Source organism: Idiotropiscis lumnitzeri, chromosome 8 (assembly GCF_059441095.1).
Source record: "Idiotropiscis lumnitzeri isolate Australia: NSW breed Sydney's pygmy pipehorse chromosome 8, RoL_Ilum_1.0, whole genome shotgun sequence".
NCBI lineage: Eukaryota > Metazoa > Chordata > Actinopteri > Syngnathiformes > Syngnathidae > Idiotropiscis > Idiotropiscis lumnitzeri.
Genome location: NC_142398.1, coordinates 15,995,210 through 16,023,008, shown reverse-complemented (window position 1 = coordinate 16,023,008; position 27,799 = coordinate 15,995,210). Strand labels below are relative to the sequence as shown.

General features: G+C 41.4%; 1 protein-coding gene across 1 annotated transcript in view; it reads right to left on the bottom strand.

Moving 5' to 3' along the window:
* ndst3 (N-deacetylase/N-sulfotransferase (heparan glucosaminyl) 3) overlaps positions 1-22,989 on the bottom strand; it is a 44,245-nt gene extending 21,256 nt beyond the window's left edge. The window contains exons 1-5 of the mRNA XM_088303578.1: positions 22,842-22,989; positions 19,517-20,726; positions 9,656-9,743; positions 7,387-7,541; positions 5,510-5,695 (exon numbers count right to left, since the gene is read on the bottom strand). Of these exons, the coding sequence (XP_088159704.1) occupies positions 5,510-5,695; positions 7,387-7,541; positions 9,656-9,743; positions 19,517-20,515 (1,428 nt within the window). The 5' untranslated portion in view covers positions 20,516-20,726; positions 22,842-22,989. The remainder of the gene's footprint in view (positions 1-5,509; positions 5,696-7,386; positions 7,542-9,655; positions 9,744-19,516; positions 20,727-22,841) is intronic.
* Between the last annotated feature and the right edge of the window lie 4,810 nt (positions 22,990-27,799).

The window sequence follows — 27,799 nt, the reverse complement described above, 5'->3', positions numbered from 1 at the left end:
GTCACCAATTAATGGTTCGATCATGTTGATATTTCTCCTGCACGTGTGCTCGGCTCCGTGCTTTGTCACAAAATCAGTTTTGGTGACATGCAATGAAAGAAAATGCTGGTAGTCCTATGTGGTTAGTTCTGAACTTGATTTCACTTTATGTCATGCTTTTAGTCTTCCGTCGAGTCTGACGGCTAGAATCTGTCATGATCTAATGATATTATATCAATTTCCGGACTATAAGCCGCTACTTTTTTCCTAGATTTTGAACCACGCGGCCAATACAACGGTGTGGCTTTTCTGTTGATTTTTCTTTCACCGCAAGGGGGCGCTCTATTGTTCAGAAAATTCGCTAAATCAATCTCAAACATTTTTTTTCTCTTGGTTCTGTTCTGTTTTAATGAGCAATATTAATATATAATAATGTATAATAAGTTGTTGCCATGTTAAACATAAAAAACTGCGGCTATTAGACTGGTGCGGCTTGTATATCTTTTTTTTTTTTTTTTTTTTTTTTGATGTCACAGTTTGGCAAAATTCAGAACGTCAATGTGTAGTGTAAATTGAATGATAGACAATATACCGTATAGGGCAGTCTCGGTGACATGGATGGTAAATGACGGGAAGGTCAAGCAAAGACAGGGTTGTTAATCGTCCAAACCAATTCTGTTTTTCTTCAATATTACATTTGAGAGCGTTACTATATTATTTAGGGAGAAATGGTGGCCTCATTAGCCAGAGTCATGCGAGACTCGGCCTATTTGTATATTTAATGTGCATTAATTGGAGCAGCATTAATCTTTTCATCTTATTCTCTTCCAAGATGTTTCACAAAATGCTGAGTCGTTTTCCATTTACTGCGGCACCCTCATACATCCCGGTGACAAATTGACCGCCAAGGTGGCAACAAACATGTCAGGCTGATATTCGTCACCACGGAAATAATTCATCAAAGGGCATAAAAAACGGACAGACGAGCAGATGAAACACAACTCCAATGTCAAGCTGGCATGCAGCAAATTTTAAAATGCGTGACGTGTACCTGAGAACAGGTCACGGGTGTTGTGAAGTGTCGCGTCATATGGCAGATGAGAATTTCATCAAACACAGCCACTTCTTCTACATGGTTTGCTGAGACCTTATTTAAACAACATCAAATCAAGCGCAACGGATGGCATGTTAGGCGCATTACTTCCAGAAAGGTGAGGGCAATGAGGCACATAACGGAACAGCATTTAAATGCTGTTAGTTTAATGTGCTCTCCATGTGATGACAAGTCCATATGTCTGTGGTGAGAGGGGGTGCCGAGTCCAAAAAATGGGTCATCCCATTTTTTTGGGTGTTTGAGAGAGGACCACAGATGAGCCGCACAGATTAATTCCACCATGCGGAAGATGACAGACACGCTTGTCAGGTGACATCAAGACCTCACTTTGCATCAGATGTTACCTTGAAGAAGGAACATTTCACGTGCATGTTTTGGAATATGGCAGGAAGGCGGAGAATGCAAGGAAAACGCACGGACATGGACAACAGTTCACAAAGGAGTATGTGAGCTAAGATTCAAACCCAGAATGTGCGGAACGGAACTCTGAAAAATTTGGACGATTCAATTTTTCTTTTTCTTCCTGTTCCAACATGACAAGATCCAAAAGACATGACAAAGTTTTCTGTGGATGAACTTGTTAAGGCCAGAAACCTGACCTAAACCCCATAGAAAACCCGTGGGATCAGAAATTTAGAACTTAACTTTCTTGTCCATCATCAATGTGCGACCTCATAAACACGTATCTGGAAGAATGGTCAGAAATGTCCCCACACGAACACACACACACACCCCCACCCACACACACACACACACACACACACGCACACCTATACCTTGTGTGCAGCCTTCCCAGAAGAGCCGAAAATGTTATAGCCGCAAAGCATGGACGGATGTCATATTAAAACTTATGGATTAGGAATGGGACGCCACTTAAATTCATAGTGCATAACCCACAAAGAGTTGTTCTTGTTTTTCCATTAGATGGCAAATTAAAAAGCGCAATAGTATACAGTAAGGTATCATTGTAAAATTCAACGCTCAATATTGCGTAATGTAGAGCAGTTCTGTATGTGGAATAAAGGTTGAAAGCGTCGATATTGGTTTAACAGTAAAATAGTCTTTGCACACACACACGCACACACGCACACACAAACACAGTTCAGAGATGCTGTTGGCGTGTTTGGGCAGAGCGAGAGAGTGAGAGAGAGATGGAAGGCCACCGGAGCTTCAGACACTCAGCACTATTTCACCAAACCAATTATCCACAGAGCTATAGCTCAAACTGATATAGTACATTTTAAAAAGACAGCGCAAAAAAAAAAAAAAAACACAAACACACACATGCGCTCGCACACAATCCCATATCTCCCATATCTCAGTCTGATTTGTTCTGATACCGCGGGTCCAGTGGGCGTCTCTCAATCTGCTCGCAGACACACGGAGAGCAATTTTACAACCTTAAGATGACTTCCTGTCCTCTTCTGAGCCATCAAAGATGAAGTGAGAGGCACACCAGGAAGAGACGGATGGAGAGAAATTGAAAAATCATAGGATGACATGGAGGCTTTAGGTTTAGTATCTGTCGAACTGGACTTTTGCTAAATGTGGATGATTACACATTTTATCATAACATAAGCATGACTCGGCAGTTTCACGCCAGCGTTGGGCAAAAGAAGAAAAGTCATCTTGCCCGTCGCGGTGTTCACGTCAGACATTCAAACGGTGTGTAAATGAAGCCCCGAATCTGTCGAGCCTTCTCTCATTTGTCACCAAACGATCCTCATGAGGATCACCACAGAGGCCAACAGTGCGTTTTATTTCCGCATGAAAACGATTGTCACATCATCCAACCCGGCGACAAAATGTGCCGTTTCATCACCCGTTGTCATGAGAAGGGAGTGACTGGAAAGGAACACCGGCAGTGGGAGGTTGTTGTTCGATTCAGGCCAGCGTTACATATCTGAGCTTCTGAATGAAAGCTGATCCTTCGTTGTGGATTCGGGCTATCATTTTTTTGTGAGGTTTTTAAAATTTTGCAGGGTGAAATTTAACTTCAGGGCAGCTCTTCACTGCAAAAGTCATTTAAGAGTTTTGTGTTCTTCTCCTTTGCTATTTTTGTTGAGCTTCGTGTTGTATTGTATATTGTGGTTTAATTGACAAAGACGCTTTGAGTGCTGCACAAATAGAAAATCAACAGCATAATAATAACGTGTCCAATTGTCAGCTATGCATTATGAAGAATGAAGTGCTGCCCATTTCAATGTCACAAAAACAAAAAAGCCAGGAAATAAAAGCAGACTTTAAAAATAAATGTCAGGTCAAAGCGTTCTCTTGGCAACTGGTAATTTTGGTGTCCAATGTAATTGGGTTTTTTTTTTTGTTTTTTTTTTCTCTCGTGGAACTGGTAGCAATTGTCTTGACAAAGAGCCCGGCTGACATGTGAATGTAGGAGGAGGAGCTGCAACGTCAACAGATGGAATGAATGACAAGATGTCAATTGCTACATTCTGATTAACAGACTGGGGAAATGTGTGAGAGGGGCCTGAGGTCCTTATTTTGTTGAACAACAAGGCCCCGAGCCAGAAGCGACTGGTGGCGCATTTTGGGAAGGGAGTAGAAAAATAAATAAATGGAAATTGATATAAAAAAAAAAATCAACATAACATTACGTAAACAACTCATATTTCTTAAAGATATTGTAAATGCTGCCTTCCTAACATTTTGGTTTTCCAGTCTTTGAACAGTTTTTTGATTTTGTGTGTTTTTTGAATGTTGGCTCCTTCTCAGTCACTAAGTAAGTCTGCCATAACATTTGATGAACTACCAGCCGAGTAAAAAAAAAAAAAAAAAAAAAAAAATGAATCTTTGACGTCTTTAGCCTTCAATGGCGTTAAACGAGTCAATACAGCTGGTCATGTTCAGGTTTATTTTATCACGTGTGTTGTTAAAAGACACAGTGCAATTAGCGCACCTGGGATGGAACGAGCCAGTGGATGCCCATTTTGGGGGATGAGAAGTTTTTAAAAAAGGGCGGACGAAGCAAGGCCGGTAGTGGGTTTTCGTCCGTGTCTGTAGTCGTTCCTAAGTCAAGTAACGCATGCACAGAATTAAAATATTTGCATTTGGAGCAGAATTAAATCTTGTAATGCTCTTCCTTGTACTGTCCCTTCAACTGAGAGTTCAATTGAGAGAGAGAGAGAGAGAGAGACAGGAAGAGTATGCGAGTAGGCAAAAACACAAAAGCGAATATGCAGCTGTGAGAAGAAGCAATTGAGAGCCAAAATAAACATCTTAAATTGCGTTTAATTTGAGCATAGGGATGAAGTGCAATAAATACAGCCACCTTATAGTGCGACCGCGGTCCGAGCTCATCTGTAAATTTGTCTCGTGTGACAACAAGAGCCTCAGAAAGGTTTCGGTACGCTGTGTGATCGGTGCATTCGGCATCGTTTGATGTTTACAATAACGCAAACACCCCCTTTAATAACATTTGCGAAGCCATTAATGTACACGTTTGTTTTTATGGCTAAATTTACCTATTGTGGGTTTTAATCAGGCGTGTGTTATAGTCCGGAAATTACGGTAAGTGGATGTGAATAGGAAATTAGCCAGCTAATGAGCTTTAAATTAATGGTCATGAATTATGAATAATGACTGTTTTATGAATAAGGACGATGGGGACGATGACCGAAGGATATCAACGTCGCAGACGGAGGACGGCGAACGGGCCAGCAAATAGAGAAATGTTCCCATCTCTGCAGAGCACATTCAGCTACCAACACTTAGCTTCTCTGTATCAGTCACATTGTGCCCAAAATGTACTTATCGTATGGTAGGTCGTTTAACTGGAAGAAATGAGCGAAATGAGTTTGAAAACGAAATTCAATTCAAAATGAAATGATGATGTGTGACAACTTTGAACTGCTTGCATCTTAGTATCTTCAAGTACGATTCTGGTGCTCAGGAAGCGATGCACTCGAAAAGGCCTGCCTCTTAAACCACACTGGCCGCTGTCAAATATTGAATTATAGCGCAGAAGAGGACGCTGTGGTTCGCCAAGGTCAAACAAATCATATAACCCACTTAACCAAACACACCAAGGTTACATCCAACACACCCCGACACATGGCATCAATGATTTTCAGTTTAAGGATGCAAGAAAGAATCGCCGCATCAAAGTAAGTCATTTCTTACACGGCAGAGCTATCCAAGCGATTGTCTCTTTTCCAGAGAATCGCATCTCATTTCGCCGTGTTAAGAATTTTAAATGGATGTTTTTCAGTCGGGCAGAATGCTTTTGAATTTGCTCGAAAATATAAACAGCTTCTCTCTTATTTTTTTTTTATTTTTTTGGACAAGCTAGATAAATAGCCGGCTTGACAACACCAATAAGATCGCCCATTGAGATGTTGTCGAGGTGCGAATTGTTCAATTGTTTCTAATTTTGTGGATGCCGCGTGAGTGTGTGCTTACCATAATGTTACTGTGGATGAAACCCTTGCGGTAGCGGGCAGGCTTGAGGTGGGGGTACTCCTCCGTGCTGGTCACTCGGATGTTCCACACGCGTCTCCAAGCCTCATAAAGCTGCAGATGAACCGGGTAGACCCCCGAGTGGTGGGGGGCCACGGCGTAGCCCATGTTCACTGGAATGTCATGTTGCTGCACACAAAATTCACTCATGAGTTAATATAGAGAGGGGGGGGGTTGCTTTTTTAATGTCAATTTTGGCGTCAATAAAATAAACAATTCCTGCTTTCTACTTTAGCAATGAGTCGAAAGCTCTGATATGATTGTGACTTGAATTATACATAGTCACGCATGGTAACGTCAGAATTACGAGGGAGTCCTTGGAGAACCCCCCCCCCCCTCTCCAAATATTTTAAATCCATCTCCCGTGGTAACTTCAGAAGGAGGATTTTAAAAATAGATGTGTTCATGAGCGCGATTGTGAGGGCGGATGTTTTGTGGGTGCGCCTCGTGGACAAATGGTGTTGTCCTTCGCAGTGCCGCGCATCCACTTACGCCATCAAAGCAAAGCATGAGCGAGCGGAGTGTGCGCGCAATAAAGTTTAGTGATTGCACTTTACGATGGCATTCACCTTCAATAACATGAACCTACATGCAACCTCGTTGTATCATTGCTTATGTATGACACCCCGGCACGGCCGTACAAATTATTCCCGCCCACATACACGCGCAGACATCGAGCGGTGGCAACGAGAGCGCAGCAATAACAGCGGCCTACCTTGAGGAATTCAGATTAAATAGTCGGAGATAAAAATGGCTCCTGGGTTGCCATTAAGGTCAATGCTCCATTAGCTGTGCGTGTATTAAGATTTGTTTGGATTTAGGAGATTAGTAAAGTGTCGGTCAGGTGAGGCCCCCAACACCGAGCTCATTTGCATCTACGGTCATTGTTTTTTTTCCAACAAAGGGCTAGTGCGTAATCGCACCATAAGGCAAAAGGGAAAGCCTCCGGAGATGAGACGAGGCTCCAGGGAACGTTGAAGGGAATAATGCTGTTTGCATTTAGTGGGTTTGCTCGTGTTTGAAAAAATCATTCATTCATAAATATGACAACGGCATGCATGGAATCCTCTATGAGGGTCATACATGGACTCGTACTATCGGGGTCAAAGGTGGTCCCCGAGTGTCCATTTTGCAGCGGTAATCTGTGTTCGCCCTGACCAACTTTACCATGGTCCACTTGCAGGTCCTTACAACTCTTGCATGGACTCCCAAAATGTCAAGTGCGATGCGCTTCCTGCATATCATTTTTAAAGGGTATAAAACGAGCTGATTGGCTGTTCATGCCCACAACGGCGCAGACCGCCTGTTCCAAACTGCGCCAAACTGTGTATTAAAACTTGGTGTCGCCTGACCATTTGCACAGTTACCAGATTTGCACTGGGCACAAATATAGACGTGATATGCCTGTTCCAATTTATCACTCCACTTTCAACGTTTGTTTTTGCTTTATTCCTGCATACTTACAGTGAATGCAAACATGGATAAAATTGTTTTAGTATGTGACTATCTTGCATTAGCAAAACTATCATTCTGCCCAACTTGCTGTCCTTTCAAGAGCATAATCAAACTTTTATCCGTGGTATAACGTAATCCTGTGACACACTGTCGAAAGAAAGGTGTGTGCGTGCACGTGTGTTTGTGTAAAAGTGCATATTATGTTTCTGCCTTCAGGTCCTTTGTGGCAAAGAGAAGGCAATTATTTCACACAGAGGTGGTTTCAGAAAGCAAATATGATTTCAAGGACGCATGAAAGGGAAGAAAGACAAGGGAATAGACAGTGCCAAATTCGGCGCGTTTGTGTGCGTGCACATCAATCTCACCAACGCAAACTCCTTGTTGAGCACCATCTGCTCCAGCAGCGAGGACTCGTTGTGAAAGAGGTGAGGCTGCATGTGGCTCCACATGTGGGGGAACCACCAGAACTCATCCACGTACTTCAGCAGTAAATCGTCTCCCTCATCCTCCTCCACGGTGCCTATTGAGGCGCACGCGCAAGCACACACACACACACACACAAGGACAAAAAGGACGCAGTGTGACAGATGTAGCGACACACCACTTCACATTGCCGAAGGTTAGAGTTCGTCATCAAGCAGCGGGCTTCTCTTAGGCCCACATTGTAAGATCAGATGGATGTCAGATAGTACGCTGATGAAATGTGGTGCCATCCCAAAAAGATGCCACGCGAATGCATGATATGACTTTTGTTTGCAATTTTAATCCTTTTAAATCCAAACTTGTGTTTTTTTATTTAAACATGAGCCGCTTGCAGCAGGTTGAATAACAACTAAAAATGTCCTTGAAGCCACAACGGCACACATCCACGCACTCGCAAACCGCAGTTCTGTGACTCCAAATTACTGAGATAGCATCAACTAAAAATGCGGATTGGAAATAATTTGACCCACTCACACCCTGCTACGGAAAAAAATAATGCTTTTAACATTAATTATTGTGTAGTAGCACAATGTTTGGGATTCAAATGTCCTCATGTTTGTTTTTTTTTTGGGACATAAAATGGACAGTTTTACCTGAATGTAACATTCTTGTTTTTGGCGCATCTTACGTAGCACTCAGACTGCTTCCTGAGCAAACAAACATCCAAGGACATGCCTCTCAATCTTTTTGTCTGTGTGTGTGTGTGTGAGTCTTGTTCAGCTGCATGGTCATGGAGAATTGTTGCTCAGAATGCCCTTATAATGTCAGAACAGCTCTTCCCTGTGCAACAGCGAAGTTTAAAATACTTCCTCTGTGGTTGTTTATATTGTGATATTTATTGGAAATGATGCCAGACAGAACAATGTTAGTGAAGGGATGGAGAGAGAGAACAGCACAGAACATCAGAATAAAAGAACCATAGAATAAAATGGTACATGACAACTACAATATGATGTCACAAAATGTGTCAACACTAGCTTGCTTGTCATATTGTGTAAAAATGGGCAGTTGTGTTAGACTGGATAATGTCACAGACACATGCAGGCCGGCGTATTAAAAAGAAAAAAGAGGGGAGTTTGCGCAATTGTGCACGTGAACACAGCAAACTCCATTCGCCACCAATCAAAATGGCTTGGCTTGGCTTATTCCGTTTAAAATGGGGAGACAGTGATCCCTGCGTGACCAGAAACAGACATACAAACATAAGCGAGGACCCTCATTAAACACACAATGAGCTGGTGACAACCGCTAGTGACTTAAAAATGTCCATGGACCTCATTTATCAATTTCCACCAATGATTGTTCGTGAGCCCAACAACCACACTATCCCCCAATACTTGTTGCCAGTGGAATGATTTAAAAACAACATTAATAATAATAATAATAATAAGAAGAAATTAATTAAATTAATTAATTAATTAAATTGATAAATTAATAAATTAATAAATAAGTAATGACTAATAAATAAATAAATAACAATGCTAAAAATAATAAATATTATTATTATTATTATTATTATTATTATTATTAATACTACTACTACTACTAATAATAATAATAATAATAATAATAATAATGCAGCCAATGAATTAATTTATACAAAGATTCAGAGGATTTAATTCCTAGAGTTATCATATTTTAGAATGGCATGCATCTTGCATCTACACAGATATCCGTGGAGCACAGAATCTGCCTGTGCCCTGATCAAATTCACCAAAATAGGGCTAGACTACCCAAAGCACTATTTAGACGTGGGCAAATCATTTTGACAGACTTTCTTCCACCAAATTGTCATTCCACGTGGTGTAACTTCAAGGACAGACCCTCTCGATGCCAGATTGTCCAGAATGGGACAGAGCGGTCAGCCAAATTAGCAAACAGGTGCAGTGTGCCTTGCACAAAAATCAGGATGGACCAGCATTTCAACATGCGGCAGATACGGAAATAAAGCCACTTGATGCCGGCACATTGAGGACTCAACCATCCACCTTGTTAAGAGGATAACACCCACACCCAGGGACCAGCCATCCATTCACTTCTGCTATTGTAGAATTTGGGTCTATTTTATAAGAATCAAACTATTGCACCTATTTTTATTGCACACTGTATTTGCTCTGTTTTTCCACCTTGACTACTACTGGCATGACTTACCTGTGTGATAGAACTTGCCAGAAAAGCCCAGGTTGAAGGTGAAGTTGGAGATCTGAGCACGCAACTGTCTTTGAGTATCCAGAAGCGCCTGCAGATCAGATTAAACTCAGTTAGATTCTATATGATGGTCGGATTCAGTAAAAAAAAGATACAAGTTGGGTTTTCTCCTGTCCTTAAACACACCTCAGTGTCAGGTGTTAATGCTCGAATCCGGATTTTCTTCCATTTTTTTTAATGACTTCATTAGATTACTGGCCTTTAAACAAAGACTCTGTAATGAGTGTTAACCAAAGAGCATTACACAGAGAGGCAGTAGCACGAGTTAATGAAGGTCGATGAATTAAAGGTCTCTAGAGGATCGACGAATAACCCCCTACCCGACCCCCAACACACACACACGTACGCGCACACGCCTCCCCACACACACACACACACACACACGCGCACCAGTCCCAGGCACTCCTTTTAATCCATCCATTACCAAGTAAACCTGCATCAGTCCCACCCATCCCTCCTTTGCCGCACCCTCTTTCTTGCCACTGTGGAGAACCTGCAGTTCCTCTCGCGCACATTCGTCTCAAACTCCATCTCTCCATCGCTTGCTCAAATGTCACATTCTCAGGAGACGGCCTTGTTCTAATTTAAAAGGAAGGCTGAAGCAGCACGCAGGATATATCTCTTCTCTCTCTCTCTCTGTCGTTCTCTAACTACCTCTGTTCTCTCCCAGCCCTTCTTGCTATCATTGCACTTCTTGCTGTTTGCGCCCATAAATATTTTTTATGAAACTTTTATTATTCTGCGCGTATTTCAGGCTGCGGGGTCGTTTTGTTGGGCTCAGCGCCACGTCTCTATTAAAAATGTTTGTCGGGCCGCTTTTAATCGATCCCCGGGAACCTTTTCTGATTTATGAGATGAGCAACTGATGTGAGAGCGAGGAGGCCGTTGCAAACACGGTTTCTTTCTCAGTGTGTGCGCGCGCAGGGGTGTGTGTGTGTGTGTATACAAATATAGAGACACAAGCGCAGTATCTTCATTAGCGCTAATCGAATGGTGTTGAAGATGGCTGCATGCTGACAGATGTGCACAACCCTAATCTGATCCCTTGTCTCCACTGTGATGACATCCTTTACATCACACACACGCACACACATCCAAATACTCAGAATTAAATTAACTTTGTTGTCAAGCGCTTTACATTTTAACTCAATCTACTCTTATCGATGCACTTGGCCAAAATGCATTATTAACGCACATGTCGGGAAGAGTGAGCCCAAGCGTGGGAGTTATTCCAAGTGTGTGCTGTATTAGCGGAGACACATCATTTATATTCCGCAAGCTAACATACTACAGGAACAGGAACAGGAACAGGAGCATTAAAAAAAAAAAATTTTTTTTAAAACGCGGTGAGGCATAAACATGCACTCAGGTGATTCTGGACTATAGATGGCATGTTCAATTCAGGAACGGTGATACCGCCTTACTCCAAAATGTGGATGTTTTCCAATACGACTAATAATAACCCGTCCCTTCACAAAAATGCAACTCTAGTGTTTAAAATTTGAAGCAAAACATTTTGAGAGCCTTCAGTTTTGACTTCAGATATCCGCATGTCACGTTTTCTGTATTTTGAGAACTCACAGCTTCATACATCATAATGGGAGTGTTTTAAAACAAAATATAATGATGATGACGATGATGAATGAAACATCGACCACACATCACAGCCAAGCGCAGAATCTGTCTGGCTGCACCATAACCAAATTTACCGAAATGGTATTACACCACCTACGCCGCAACTTAGACCTGTTGTTACGTGGTCTAAGGTTTAGTCTACTTTGTTTGAGGCATAACTGTCAGGTGCTACAAGAGCGTGAAATAAAAACTGTCCTTCGTCCACACGGAAAACTAAACTTTCCCAGGCACAAAAATTGAAAAAATGCCCGTTTTTACGGGAGACTGTGGTATTAATTCTTTAGAAAGATGCTCTGAGCTGAAGTCTCATGAGTGTGAGATAGAGAGCTAAAGTTGCATGCAACATCCTGCTGTCATGTTGAATGTTTGTTTTGGACTCATAGGTTTGCGACTTGAGGGTCACATTCAGGAATGCGTTGCCTCAGATGTGAAAAAATATGAAAAGTATCAGTAAAATATTCAGAATGCAAGTGCAAAAAAAAAAAAATGTGTTAACATCGTAAAAAGAAAATCTGTCAGGCAAACTGTCGGTCTTTGCTGCCATCAAACACAAGCGTTGTGTTTTGTTTTGTGGTTTTTATCAAGCGAAGAACGGATGATCATTACGACACGCCCTGGGGGGGGGACTACGAACTGCACCCAGCAATTAAACGTGACGTACCTCTTAGACAGAAACACATTTCGAAAATCTCAGAGAAACAATCAAGTCATCCCCTGCCGGCTTTTTTTTTTTTTTTTTTTTTCTCGGAGGGGAATGGCAGCCGATCTCATTGAGCTGAGGCCTTGAAGCAATACCGGGCCAATCTGTCTCCTGGATGCTGAGCGTGGCGATAAAACGCGCTGTAAGAGAGAAGGCTGCATGGGGAGGGAGTGTGGATGGCGGCGAATGGGGGGGGGGGGGGAGGACGCAACATATGAAGGTAAACACACATGAGGATTAGCGGTTAGCGATAGCCCTGCTCTCGTCTGCCCAATCCCACAGCTGCATCACACTGCCAATGTCAGAAGTAACAGTTTGCTTCGGTTGTCGGAGTCCGTGTGCATTCAGGTATGTGTGTCGTAAGAGGCGCCAGCGAGATTTGGGGGTTTTTATAGATGTTTTTAGTTGGTGGAATTGACATGTGGACGAACTGGCTTGTCATCTACTTGACGAGTCTATAACCTCATTCTGTCATTCTTATAAAAACCTTAAATTCTTCTATTCAAGTCATCACACGCAGCCCAATATACCGTAAAAACAATGCTTATATTCAACGAGCGTGTGCAGGACAGCAGAAGTGATTCTTCCATTAGAGACACGGTCCGTATTTGATATTGTATACAGAGTAGTGATTTGAAAAAAAGTTTTAGATTCACAAATGCTGGAGTTTGATTTTAGTCCGCTCCTCGTGCGTGCGATGAACCTACTCACGAAATGGGCAAACAACAAGAATCACGTCAAAAGCGCAACTACCAACTGTTTGTGTATGAAGAGACGTGAGCACGCAGTGAGCGTTCAAGCATCCCTGTTTCCTCATTCTGACATCACGTAACCGTGCTTCACACCTGCTACCGGGACATACCATTACAAAAAGGGGGGCAATGCCGCAATAGAAGAAGAAAGAAGAAGAAGGAGACTAATAATGAGAAGGAGACAATACGACCATAATAACCCCCATAATAAGGTAAGTGGATTTGAATAGTAAATTATACAAATTAAGGGGCCGGAACGGGGTCGAGGGCCGACAATTTTTATGGATAATGCCGGCGGTTCGAGGCCAAACGGTACAGAGATCGTGGCCGGAGGGCGGGGGACTGACCGACAAAAAAGGGTCAAGTTCCGAGTGCTATTCAGTAGGCTAAACCTTGGAAAAAAATAAAAATAAAATATATAATATATAAAAATAAATAAACAAAAAAATATAATATATTTTATATGTATACATATTATATATGTATATATATATATATATATATATATATATATATATAATTTTATATATTTAAAAAAAAATAATAATAATAAAAAAATAAATAATAGTAGTAGTAATAAAAAAAAATCTAGTCAAAATTCAGGACAATTTATGGTTAGTTAGCGTGAGTCGTTTCAACAGATTCTGCAACATTATCTACTCTTATGTGCTTATTACTATATATTCTACTTCATAAATGTTGTAGCTGTGCATTCCTTTCCTCTTTTATTTCTCATTTATTTCTTCTTTTTCAGCATGAAACATTTGCGGCATGTATATGTAGAGTCCCTAGTATAATTGCTTCGGCAGGCCTATGAAAGCACATTCGGCAGTGAGAAAGAGTAGTTTTTCTGCTATGTAGCCTTCTTAAGTGGTTTGTGCCCCGATGTTTTTTTTTTCATTGAAAAACTGCGCATGAGATTTAATTCTTGCTATGGATTGTCAAGTGCGTGCGCCTGTTTGTGTAGCTATGCGTGTAATATGAACACCAGACCAGCAAACTTAAGTGGGTCAGGCATCTCTATTTGATGAGAGAGTTGATGCCAGTCTCGGCGTCGCTCTCACTGCTCTCTGTCTCCTTTGCTCTTCAACTTGGAGCCAATGCCTGTTTTATATTCCATCGTTTCACAAAGCACTCCATTTACTCGTGTTTTTGGATCGCAGGTAATTTGTGAAGTCAACAAAAACAAGCTTGCGCTGTTCTCTTGTTTATTGAAATGAAATTTTAAAATTCCAAAAAGACAACAAGTGTCCCTCGCTCGTACGAGGCTGACGCCAAAACAGAAAAGTGCTGTTGTTTTTTTGTTTTTTTTTACTTATCTCGTCTGACATCTCTTGGTTCCACCATCTCCATTAAGGATCATACCTTCTGCCATGAAAGAAATGAATGACGTAATCTGGCCTTGTCATAGAAATAACTTTGAAACGCTTAATAGCATTTTCTCTTCCCTTTCCAACTCTGCTTTGCCTTTGGCTGGGTGACAGATGGATATGGACTCAGCTCAATTCCGCAGATTTAAGTGGCGAATATGCATCATATTAATTAGCTCGAAAGATTAACTCGAAGGAGGAGTGTGCAATAAATAGCGGACTGCTCAGCCAAAACCTTGACTGAAGTTAGGACTATTAGCATATTATACAAAGCCTTATCTTTAACTTTCAATTTGAAGTCAGCGTGAGAACCAAAGTGAACATGAGGACAAACAGAACTTCTTGTGCACATCATTTGCGCTCGAACCGAAAAGTGTCCTCATATTGACTGTCCATGCATCTTCTGTGCAGCTTTTCCTCATGAGGATCTCAGGTGCGCTGGGGCCTATCCCAGCTGATTTGGGGTGAGAGGCGGGCTATTCCCCGGGATTGGTCGTCAGCACAAATGTAGACAAATGACCATTTTTATGAAAATAATACACGCTATCCCTGAACGCATTGCTTGGAATTTAAAGTAGAGTTTTGTGGCAAATATGGTGGAGCATGTTTCTGGAATGTGTCACATGTTAACCTCCCAGTTGTGAATAATGTTATTTATTTATTTTTTTTTTTTGGGGGGGGGCAGTGGGCCAAACGGGGTCGGGGGCCGACAATTTTTATGAATAAGGCCAGAGAGTCGATCCTGGAAGGGGACCTAGATCGCGCGTGGAGGGCAGGGGACTGACCATCAAAAAAGGGTCAAGTGCCCATCTCTAAGTGCCCCCCCCCCATAGCGCTGCCTCCCAGTGGGATGATTTCAAAAATGTATTACAATGATTCAGAGGGTTTGATGCCTGCTGTTCACATTTTATTAACGAATGACATCCACCACGCGTGTCGGCGGACCTCCGAATCTGTCTGCCAGTGCTCCGATCAAATTGGCCAAAATTGCATTAAACTAACCGTGCAGATTTTAAATGTGGTCCGAGCAGGAAGTCAGTCAATATGTTTTGTATTGACTGACTTTCTGCTTCCAAATTATGACTCGACCTTGTGCTTCCCCAAAGACGCTGTGCCGCAACACCCAGCCTGATGGAGATCGGTCTGTCAAATTGGAATACGTGCAGCCAGCCTTGCACGGATCAGGATCGGCTTTTGCACAGATGTGCTTTCTGGGACAATAAAAGTTTTCAAGTTTTCCCAAATAATTTGAATCCCTAGAAATGATGAGGAAATATTTTTACAAAACTCTCGATTTGATTAAATCCTATGACATAGTCTTTTGCGTCCTTTTTTATAACTAGGCACAGATAACTCTATGTTTAAAAAAAAAAAAAAAAATGACCCTGTGTGAAGTGGATCCCTCAACGTCCCCTTCTTTAAACCTCCGCTGTGCAAGACACAACGCGCCACAACGCAAACACGAAGGACATTTCTTTCTACATCCTGGCAGTTCATCTCGAGTTTAACTCGTACAAACATCCAAATAAATGACTCATCGCAAAGCATTCAGGGAAGAAGGATGTGACACTGCTTTTCCACAAAACCAAGACCTTCCTTTAAGGCCTCATCTAAATGCTTTGGTCCACAGAGCGCGTCGTGAGCAAAAGAGTGAGGAGGAGAATATTAAGAGGCCGCAGATAGTGATCAATGACTTGGCAGGGCGGCGGGGGGTGGTTGAGAGAGGAGGAGGAAAACGAGGATGGGGCACCTCCTTGATGACAAGCGGGACAAAGGCGCAAATTAGAAAAAACACAAGTGCAACACGCTCGGATCATTGATGGCACTTTTTGACTGGCATCATCCCTCATTTTGAGAAATGTCATCCGCTGGCTGCCTCCCTGTGAATCATTTTTAATGGAGGAAATAAAGGTGTGTGTCTGTGTGCGTAGCCAGGAAGGCTGTGTGTCATTTTTTTTGTCACCAGATGAACTCGTGGGGTGAGACTAATGAAGAGTGGTGAGAGAAAGAGGCTGGCATTTTAATTGGTCCTCCTCACTCGTCGCTTTTCTTCTTTGTTGGAAAATACAAGAGGAGAAAAAGAGGTCTGACTACTCAATAATACTTTTTAATTTGAAGCCGAGTTCCATACAGATTGGTTCTGAGGGAATTACTGCATTCCGTTCTTTAAATCCTCTCATTTTTTGGAATTCAAAAGCAAGCAATTTTTGATATTAGGCCGAACATGAACTTCAACACATGCCAAAAGTAATATTTGTTGCACTAATATCCAATAAGAAATAGCATCCCAGAGAGAAAACCTATTAACCAGGATTCATTTCCTAACTAGAAACACTCGATATAGTGCAAACATCTGCAAATGGTTTGGGTCAGCACCAAATTTAACACCTTATATTACCAATTCCTGCATTTGCATTTTGAGTCGCTCGATTATGAAAAAAAATGAAAAAAATCACGATTATTTTTGTAATAATCAAAATCCCAATTAGTCACTGGGTTCTTTTTAGGGGGAACAGAACAAACCAAAAAAATAAATATAATACACAATAAATATGTAAGTTCCTATTGGATTGGGGTGTTTATAAAACTAGATAATTTAAACTGAAAATAAATTGAAAATGTATAAATTCGAGTATGGTTTTCTTGAATATAAATACTTTTTTATTTACTTTCTATACATTTACAAATTGCCATAACTGTTGTAACATTTAAATAAACAATTCCAACAGAATGCTAAAATTTTTAACTGGCGTATACTTAAAATAGTTTAAAAAAATTTAAAATGTGCACTATTTTAAAAATGTTATATATATAATAATGCTGTCATTGTTTTTTGACGATTATGCTAATTTTTAATCATTGATTGTAATAATCGTTATTGGATGTCGATTAATTGCACGGCTCGATTTGAATACATTCTTCACAATTCAATAACTAAAAAACAGCGATGAAAAACAACCTTTCCTGAAGGCTAGAAAATTTCCTTAGATGTTCATCTATTTATGCCATTGACGTATAGTGACAGTCAGAACAACGAAAATGTCTTCCTTCCTCAACCTACGCAATGTATTCACTTGTTGCCATCCATACACTACTTGGATCTGTTGACTTCAGGCGAGTCGATGCGCTTTGTTGTCAACACGACAGGTGCGTATTTCACATTGACATGTACATTTGTCAATAATTGAGAATAACTAATGTAAGATCTTTGTTATTTCAGTATTTCAATTTATAAGCATGGCATTATTGTTCGGTGATTTGGTACAGTGAGTGTTTCCTCATGGCTCAATAAAGGTTGGGAAGCACTATCCTGTCGAGCACAGGACCTCAGATTACATTAACGGAGTTTACTTCAGGAAACATCAAATGATTAACTTGTTGGTTTTTTTTTTTTGGTTTTTTTTTTTGGGGCAACTCTTGTAAAAAACGTACCAGCCTTAACAAGTAGTGAACGTGAACAGTGAAGAAGCACTGTTTAATAAGCAGACTCACAACTTCATTGGGTTTTGTAGTGGTTAGCTTATTTTTACACTTGAGAGAGTTATAGTTGACAAAATGGGATGCGTGATCTGGAACATTTGAAAGTTTTGCAAGGCTGTTTCATTCTTTTGATGCATTTTTACATAATAGCAGTTGCTACAATGTCATTAAAGAAAAATAACAAAGTATTTCTAGTTAATAAATAGCTTAGTATAAAGTATATTTTGAGCCTAGAACTGATTAAGTCAACGCTCAGTTGCTATAGTTGCATTTAATAACGGGAAACAAATTGAGGTTAACCCGAATAGATTGTGTTCCGCCATTAAGATTCCACCGTCTTCAATAAATTAAGAAATAGGAAATAATTACACCGCACATGACAGATTGATCACTATTGTCACCTTGTTCAACCTTCATCACCCATTTACAGGAGGAGAGAGACATTTGCTTCTCATCATCATATTTCTATTCCTCCACCTCCCCTCCGCTTCCTCATTTCCCCTCAGCATTTTGTCTCGGTGAAATGAGGAAGTTTGCTGCAAGCTCTTCCCCCGAGGCGCCACTCACCCTCCCTTCCTGCTTCCTTTCTTCCCGTCCTCCTCTCTGTGATTTCCTGCTATCCTGAAGGAGCAAATGTGGCAGCCGCGCGTACGCGTTCGAGATGGAACGCCTTGTGTCTTTTCGTGCCTCTGTCTGTACGTCTCTTGACCCCACAACCGCGCCCCCCCTCCCACCCTCCGCACCTCCCTGTCGTTGTGTTTCACCACCAGTTCATCCTCATGTATATTTATGTGACAAAGCTGAGGAGTCAGGCTGACTTAAAATGAAAATTCATACTAGAGGGAGCGAAGCTGATCAATAAGTGGATAATACTCTTTTTTTCTACTTTAGGTTTATTTATTTATGAATTTTACTCGCCACATGCTTCACATCTCAGCCATGGACAGGTGGGACCTTTTATTGCCAGGCATTGATGGAAAGTGGCATTCTATTCTAAATGTCACAGATTGAAACACAATTGAAATATATCACAGCCCTGACACACACACGCACACACACACCCCCACACGCACCCCTACTCGTTTCAGATCACCTGTGTATGGTCACAGTGGGAGAACATGAGAACTGGAAAGACACTGAATTAAAAAAAAGATGTTGCTCCACAATCAATAATTTTTTTTAAAATATTAAAGGCAACTTAAAATGTAACTTATATATATATATAATTTATTTATTTATTATTATTTATTTGTTCATTTATTTTGACCTGAAGTGAGCATGATTTCACACAGTTTTAGTTTTCATTCTTCTTCGCTACAAATGAAGAAAATAACATATCTCAAAATGCCTTGTGCTTTTCTCAAGCTTGCAACAAATGTGCGTAACGACTGTAACCATCCATATGGGGAGACGCATGGCTTTGTATGCGTAGGCCGAGTGTGGCCGCTCAAGCGAGCGTGTGCGCTGAAACAAAAGCTGCCTTGAGAGGTTGACTCTCCTTTCGTTTGCCTAAGAGGAGGAACGTGAGAAAAGAGGAATAGGAGCCATTCATCTTTTCACCCGCTCATTCACTCGCTCACTCTCACCCCTCCTCTAACCCTCTTTCACTTGGTGTCTTTGTCCCCATAAATGGCCTGTAAACTCCCATTTCAGATAATTACTCTCTTGCTGTACCGTAACACATATGTTTCACACTGCGGGCACACAAACACACACTGCGATATATGTCCTGTCAAGTATTTTGCTGAGATTTTCACATTTCCAGGGCAACAGCTTCATATTTCTTAGATTTGCCAGCGCTGGGCAGACATAAGTTACGAGCTGGAAGCCGAATGATTCAGTCTCCCATCACCCCCCCGTGAAATACCTTCACATCCTTGACGTTCATGCGGGTGCCTTCCTTCCCCACAAAAATGTCATCTATATCCACCAGGATGTGCCGGTCCAGACCCAACGTCAGCTTCCTGTCAGTGAGGTAGGAAATGGTGTCCACTAAGATGAGTCTGTGGAGCCAGTAGTTCAGCCCCTGGCCAAAGAACACCCTCCTCACGCCGTCGTAGAGCCCCATATCCTGCACCACCGTTGCCTGCAGGCCCAAGCTGAAGCCAGGCCCGGGATTGTCACCGCTGCCCGCCCCTGCTCCGTCCTTGGCGCGGGCGTGAAGCACAGCTTGGTAGGTGGAGTGATTGGAGAAAAAGGAGGTCCAGTCCTCGCCGGGTAAGGCCCCACGGTCCGTGCCGGGTTTGGTTAGGGTGAGGATGGGAGAGCTGGACACCACGCAGCAGTCCCAAAGGGCCTGATTGGTCCTGAGCACTAGTGGGAAGTTTCTGAGTTTGAGCAGAGGTGGGGAGGTGTCCGTGGAGCGGTAGAAGCCGATGATGCCCACCCGAAACTCGGTGCAGTACTGATGCAACAACTGTCTGTTCCATGTGTCTGCATGTGCATACTTGAGGAGGTTCTCATAAATGATGAGCGAATATCGTCCGCGGCCCTTGTCTGTCAAAGGCGGGAGGTCACCCTTCCCTGAGGCTATTTCCATGCGGAACTTGAAGTGCGCAGACTCCAATATAGCCACGATGTCTTGACCCAGCTGAGAATACTGAGACTCCACCAGGACCAGCACCGCAGGGTCAGTGTGGACATGCGTGTGAGGTGGATCCGGAGGATACGGGTACGGGAGTTGGCGGTACGGGGACATGGAGAGGGGCTGGGAGCAGGCGGGCTCGGAGGATTGTCCGATTTGCATGGAAGGTGCGGAGTTGGTGAAGAGGAAGTACGCAGACAGGAGCAAAGAGACGAGACAGCAGGAGGCCAGCAGGAGGAGGAGCCGCCGTAAGTGGCGGCGGAATCGCACGGCCACCGTCATGGCGGCTCGGCCAGCGGTCGTCTGTTTCGGAATAGAGCGCTTTGTCGGGTCTGGGGATGGGAGAGCAAAGTCACTCAGGGGTGCATCATGTGACCATGGCAGGTGGAGACGGGGGCGGTGCTGGAGGTTGAGGCACGCATGTCATTTTTGAAAAGGATGTCGCGGGGGGGGCGTTCCAGTCTTCACATGGGCAGCCAGTCGGGATCAATGTCTGTGAAAAGGACATGGAAGTGAATAGCAAGATTGAGTGGTACACATTTGTCATCAGCGGGAAAGGTGGGAAAGAATGGCGTTTAAATACTTTATTACTATACCAATAAGTAGATTTTCAAATATCTGTACTTTTCTTGAGTTTAAATTTTTCTGATTACTTTTTGACTTTTTCTCTATATAGTTGCAAACTTTCAACCACTTACATTGTCAAAAATAAGTTACTTTTTTCAACCTCTGCCATGACAGCGCCACAGTTTAGAGCTTGATTGATTGATTGATTGATTGATTGATTGATTGACATCTTACAAGGTAGAGAAATACAGTAACAGTTGTGAAGGAGGTGTTTAAAAAGATTTGGAGAAGCAAGGAATTCACCATCAATTGCCTAATGTTAATGTTGTTGGTAATAATAATTAAAACAAAAAATGTTAAAAAAATAAAATAATAATAAAAAAACACACACACACAAACAGACACAAAAAAAAAACACATTTTATTTCTGTTGTGTCCAAAGAAAGCATTAAAATGATTTGGTAGTTATTTTTACTTTTGTATATAACTTTGTACTTTCTTAGAAATAAATAAATAAAATAATTTAAAAAAAAATATATATATATATAATAATAATACCAATACTAATAATAATTATTATGAATAATAATAATAATAATTATTATTATTATTACTGAAATAGAGACGTTGAAGCAGTACCTCTACTTTTGCCGCAGTCTTTATTTGCACAAGTATCCGCACTTCTGCATGAGTACAGAAAGTAAGTACTTTTGCCACCAATAAGCGGCGCATCTGGTATGTTCGCATGTGACTGAAAACAACTTCCATCCTTGGGGTTTATCCAACACACACAAATGTGCACACGTGACATCCCAACAAAAACACAAGTCAATAAACAACAGCTGTCCTGTGTTAATATGAGGGGAGGTGGACGAGAGTGCAACTAATCAGTCCCATAAAGCTCTGCAAAGATTCCCTCTAATTGCAGCAAACTCCGTGCACTTCTGTCCTATTTCTGAACCTAATCATCTAAAGTACCACAAAATTAGAGTTGGACTCCTTTCGCCAGGAGCGCTAATCTGAGGGTAGTCCATGACAGTGGAGGAAAAAAATGGAGAGAAATTGAAAAATAGAGACAAGGCGCAAAGACATAAAAAGAGAGAGGGGAACAAAATGCAGTGAATTATGGAAAGAGACAAAAAAGGATTAGCATCTTAATGTATGTGCCGGGAGCCAGAGAGAAGAAAAGATCCCTCAGCATTTTTTTTTTGCGCCCCTTTCTCGCCATTCTCCTTCGCCCCTTTTCCCATTCTAACATGAATAGCATTTTTCCCGACACTTGTCCTCTTGTTCTTTATCATCAGATGACACAATTCACAGAGGAGGGAAGAATCCTTACATACTCTGAATGCGGAAATGTTTACTCTTTATCGTCTCTGAACAAAGTTGTCTTTTCCAAATGATTGGCTCATACACGAGGAAACAAAGCTTATGCTTGATTAGTGATTCAACAAAGCAGAATAAGAAACATTGCAGTTAATAGTGAGTACAAAGATTGATTGAATTTGATTGATTCCATTTTTCATGCAAAAACATGTAAAAAAAACCTGTTACTCTCCAGGTGCAGTGTCAATGGATGTCACACGAGGGCGCTAAATTTAGAACACAAAGCACATATGGAAGTTTATAATTGGACTAAAATCCTTATAGCGTGATGGAAGAGCAATATGTACGATTTTATTGTTTTAAATTAAAGCATCTTAATTTTACATAAAGTTTGTGATTGTAATTGGGAAAAAAACAACGTTCTTTTATTTAAACTTCTGTTTGATTGATAGTTTAATCACTTTTTTTTTTTAAATAACATACATTCGATTTGAGTGAAAGACATTTCATGCAAACCTGACACATAGTCGCTAATAGTGGAATAAAAAGAAAATAGACGTAAACGACGTCCGGACTGTTGCAGATGCAGGAAAGCATGAGTGCAACAATGCTGAATAAACACCACAGAGCAACGAGGCTCAAATGGCAAAAAAAGAACGTAAACAAAACACCAGGTGAATGTACCTCCATCCAGCGGTCTCGAGGACCCGCTTACCTCTCGCCGGAGCTGACGCGCTGCTGCGCAGGGACGAGGTTTGACGGAGGACCGGTAAGCGTGATGGTGCTCCGCGTGGGTCCGGTGCTCTGGTCTCCGTGGTGCACCTCCCCCGTGTGTTTTGGATGCTGAAGCCCTGTGCCATCTCTCTCTCTCTCTCTCTCTCTCTCTCTCTCTCGCTCTCTCTCTCCCTCTCTCTCTCTCTCTCTTTCTCTCTCTGTCTCGCTCTCTCTCTCGCTCTCTCTCTCTCTCTCTCTCTCTCCCTCCCGCTAGAGCAGCAGGGGCAGCCACCCGGAATGATACGCTCGCCTCCCCCTTTTATCATTCCTCTCCATTTATCCCACTCTCTGCCTCCCTACACGCTGCTTCCTCTTCGCTCCCGCCAAGTTGCCTTTATCTCCGCTTTTAAGGCTGGAGATTGGCAGCGAGCAGACAGACAGGGGAGCACCGATAGTAGGCTGTCCGTTAACGACTGGCGGCCGTGCGTAAAAAGAGCGTTGTGGAGGAGCGCCTATACACACAGGGGGAGGCTCGACTATAGTGAAGAAGTGGGAGGGTGAAGGCTGGGATGGATGATTGACACAAAAAGCACCCCCCACCCCACACATTTTTACAACCCCCGCCCCCCTTTAGTCTAGCACCAGCGATCACGGTCCCGGTAAGAGCTCACGGCCAGTTAGTTGACGTTAGTGGAATGAAGGATGTGTCATATGCGGTTACGCACCAGTGGGAGTTGATGTTGCGCTCAGATGATTCCCTCATTGCACATGTTTTATTACTCAAAACATTGTATGAGGAGGACGGACACGTTCGCAGTTGTTCAAAATGTTATAATAATGAGAAGTGGCGGTCGTATCTTTAATGGCGCCTTGTGCGATAGCCCCCTTTTGACGACCCCCGCCCACCCATTTATCTGCCCGTCGCCAAACCCCGGTTAAGGTATAGCTCAATAACAGTAAAGCATAAGTAGGCCGATAATTAAATGCCCAATGGTTATATATTGAAAAGCAAAAATTGAGTAAAATATTTCCTCCTCTTTCACGAAAATACTTTCTTGATTTCCTTTGTGCTCCATGTAAGCAGACACGTGGTCTTTGTTTTTGGAATACCCCATAAAATGAATTCGGATATTTGTTTGTAAATACATTCTGAATGTTTGACAATATTGTTAAAAAATATGCAAAAACTTACTAATCGTTATAATACTGTGGAAATATAGTGTTAAATATATGTTATTATTTTATTTTTATCATTCATATTTGAAAGGGTTGTTTATGCACTTTTCTCACACCTTGAAGAATGTGCACGTTTACCCTTATTTGCAGAATCAAGCAAGTAAAACAGTGAAGCACAATGGAAAATTTAAAAAGGAAAAGTGTGTATTAACACATTTGCATGTTTGAATAAGTTTAAATATGTATAAAGTGTGTGAAAGTACCAGTTAGTTATCCCCACTGTGATAAAAGAGGGGGGGGTTCACTTTACAAGATATGATTTTCTGGCAGGGGCTGGCCCACTCGCCTCCTTTTAGGCCCACTAGTGCCAAATGTCTATCTGCCAGGCAAAGCATGTCAATCCAGCAGGTTTAACTTGATTAGGTGTTCCTTCTTTCCCTCCTCACGAGTTCATCAATCTCCCCCAAACCCATTTGCACTGACACACACTCTCTCATGCACCTCCAATGGAGAAAGCGGACCCCCTCATTCACATTGTAATGGCTGCACAAAAGAGCTTATTTGGGGGGTGTGCGCGTGCTTTTAGTGAAGGCTTGTTGTGAAGATGAAGAGAAAGGGGTGGGGAAACATTGGAGCCTCTGGCAAAGTTGTGAACTCTGGAAAGAAAAAAAAAAAATCATTTGGCCATTAAAGTGGAACCTTTTAGGTCGAACAAAATCAGGTCATGGATCAGAAATCGGTGCTGTTGAAATTAAGAAGCAAATCTTTCAACGGGAAATAAATGTTGTTAGTTCCAGCGTTCGCTTTCGACTCAACACGAGATTGTTGCTTTTCTTCTGGTGTCCTGTGTTTATGTGTTTTCATTTGTGTTCTAATTTCCAGCTAATTCATATTACGCCATATGAAAAGCGCTCTGTTAAAACTCCCGCTGTCATGAAATGAGGTATATAAATAAAATTGTATTGTATTGTTCTGTAAGAAACTCAAACGAATACATGCACACGCCACGTAATCATCATCTCAACTCTGAGAAAGAACTCAGCGGTATCACCTAACCTTTTAATATAGACTACGGGAGGAAAAATAAAGACATCAGAGTGAAAACACCCCTACCCAGTTGCTGTGGTAATTATGCAGCAGTGCTGAGAAACGGAGCTTGAATGAAATATAGCAGCAAGAATATCATGCCCTACAAGAATGGAATTCTGAGATAATGAAGGTTTTGGACTGGAGTGTGATTGTGTTTGTATGTAAATGAGTGTCAGTGGGTGAAGTGTAATTAGAGATGTTGTTCCCCCGTTTCCTCCAGATTACAAGGAGAAGCACTTCTGCTTGGCCCAAATTGGAAATGGCGAAGCAGAAATACGAAATGAAATGCTTCGCGTGGACAACTGCATGGACGGAGTGTGTCAATATCGTTGTGAATGATAGAAATAAACAGTATGACAAAAAATTCAGATGTGGATTATACAATCCGTCACATTGACAAAAACTCGGGTCAATTTTTAGAGATCAAGCAAACACGGTGAAGCATGTTTTAGCTGTTATGCTGCACAGAAATGGAATACGCTGGCAACAAAAGTAAAGTAAGCACCAAGGGTTAGGGTTAAAAACAACACCCCCCCTACCCTCCCCCGCTCCTCATACGTACTGTATGACTGAGGTCATTTGAAGAATTTTTAAATTCATCCATCCATTATCCGTGCCGCTTATCTTGATGAGGATCACGGGCGTGCTGGAGCTTATTTCAGCCGTCTTCAGGGTGAAATTAAGTTTTCTTGCACTATTTATTTTTTTTTTTTAATAATTTTAGCAAGATACTTTTTATTTCTTTAATTTGTTTAGAAATGTCTTGAGATTTTTTGTTTGTAAATGCATTTAAATATACTTTTAATTATTATTATTCAATTATATGAAGTGTTTGTGACAAAGAAATCTTCATGAAGGTTTGACAAATTCTGTGTCAAGTAATTGAAAAATACTATTACTACTTAAACACATTTGAGTGTCCAATTAAAAATCATTTTGTCACAATTCTACATACAATTTGAAAGAAATGGCTCCAACATAAACTATTGGTTAGCTTTCTGCTAATTGCTTGCTAATAAAAAATAAAAAAATAAAATAAAAATATTAGCATATTCTTTGGTAATATTTTAAATATTGTTGCTGTAACAAAAAGGTCCTTCAATTAAGAGTTGATTTTTGCCTGGTAAAGAACAAAAAAATTATCAGACAATTTCCTAATGTATCTTTTAAACGGTTCTGTCCATTATCGGTCAATTCAGGACTTGGAGGAGCATTATTTTAAATCTGTCTGACTGTAACCATTATGAACGTCTCGTGTTATGATTTCTGAAAAATCTATTTCATAGTACTTGCTTTGCCACCGAAAGTTTGAGGAAGTTTGCGTTTGAGAGTATTCAGACTTCAGTGTGGAATTAAAACATGTGCACAACTGCTGTTTTGCTCCGGCTAAGCCACCTCATGCTGCATTCTGCAACATAAGAGGATTCCTGCTTTGACAGAGAACAATATCTCACAGCAAGAAATAATAGTTTGTGTCTTAAATAGTTCCATCTGAGTACAGAGATATATTCCTATAAACAGACGGAAACGTGCGCTCTTCCAAAGCCGGAGAACAACACACAAACCGTGCCAGGATGCGGCAACGACACACAATTTTATTATATGCTGTCTGACAACAAAAGATGTGTGGAAAGTGTTTAGGCTGCCACATCCAACCGGAGCTTTCGCACTTTTGAACTGAGGAGGGCCACAGATGCTTGTTGTCCTCATCGTAGGCTTTGGTTAAGTGAGAGACAAGAGAAGAAGAGTGACTGAATCGCCTCCTCTTCATCTCTCTCCCGGCTGCTCGTTTCGGCTGTGCTTTTGTGTTTGCGTGTGTGTTTTGTGTGCGTGTGCTTGCATTTGTGTTCGGTTTGACTCAATTGAGCTTCAGTGTAAAAAAAAAAAAACAACAAAAAAAAAAAGCAAAAAACACAGAATCCTCACATCATAGTTGTAAGAAGGCCTCTCCAGACTGAACTTATTTTTCCATGCCTCATTCTCCCAATTAGAAGGAGCAACCCCGAAACCTCAAACTGACGCTCTCCACATCTTCTCAACTCTGAGAGAAGCAGCAGCTTGTTGCCTCCTGTAAGTGTGTGAATTTAAAAACATTCTGCTGGAAGATGTTGCTATTTTAATGATTGCAACTTCTTTATATGACTGTAGTGTGTGTGTGCGTGGGTGTGTGTGTGTGCGCAGGTGATTGTGAGATCGACCTTGCCATGCCTGGAAATGTTGACAGATAGATGTTCTCCGAAGAGCTCGGAGGCTAAGTGAAAGCTGCCCCGACCTCCCACCTTGTGCACATTAGAGCAGGTTTCTTTTAACCAATCAATACAGTGGCCAAAGACTGATAAGAAAATAACACGTGAACAATTCAAGCGCGATATCTGTGCGGTCTAGAATAACAACTCCTGCAATGTAACATTGTCAGACTGGTATCATTACAATTGCAACGTGCAACATTAAAAAATTAAATTGGGGCATGAATTATATCCTGTTAGTATTGATTTAGTCAACCCACTTTTTCTGTAACCTCATACTGAAATATAAGCCCTCTTTTTTCACTGTGAATTGGGACCGTAGTCCCCCGCGAAAAGTGAAAAAAACGCAAACTAGTGGTTGACTTTGTAATTTAAATTTAAATTTAAATTTAAATTTAAATTAAAATTAAAATTAAAATTAAAATTAATTCAAATTAAAAAAAAAATT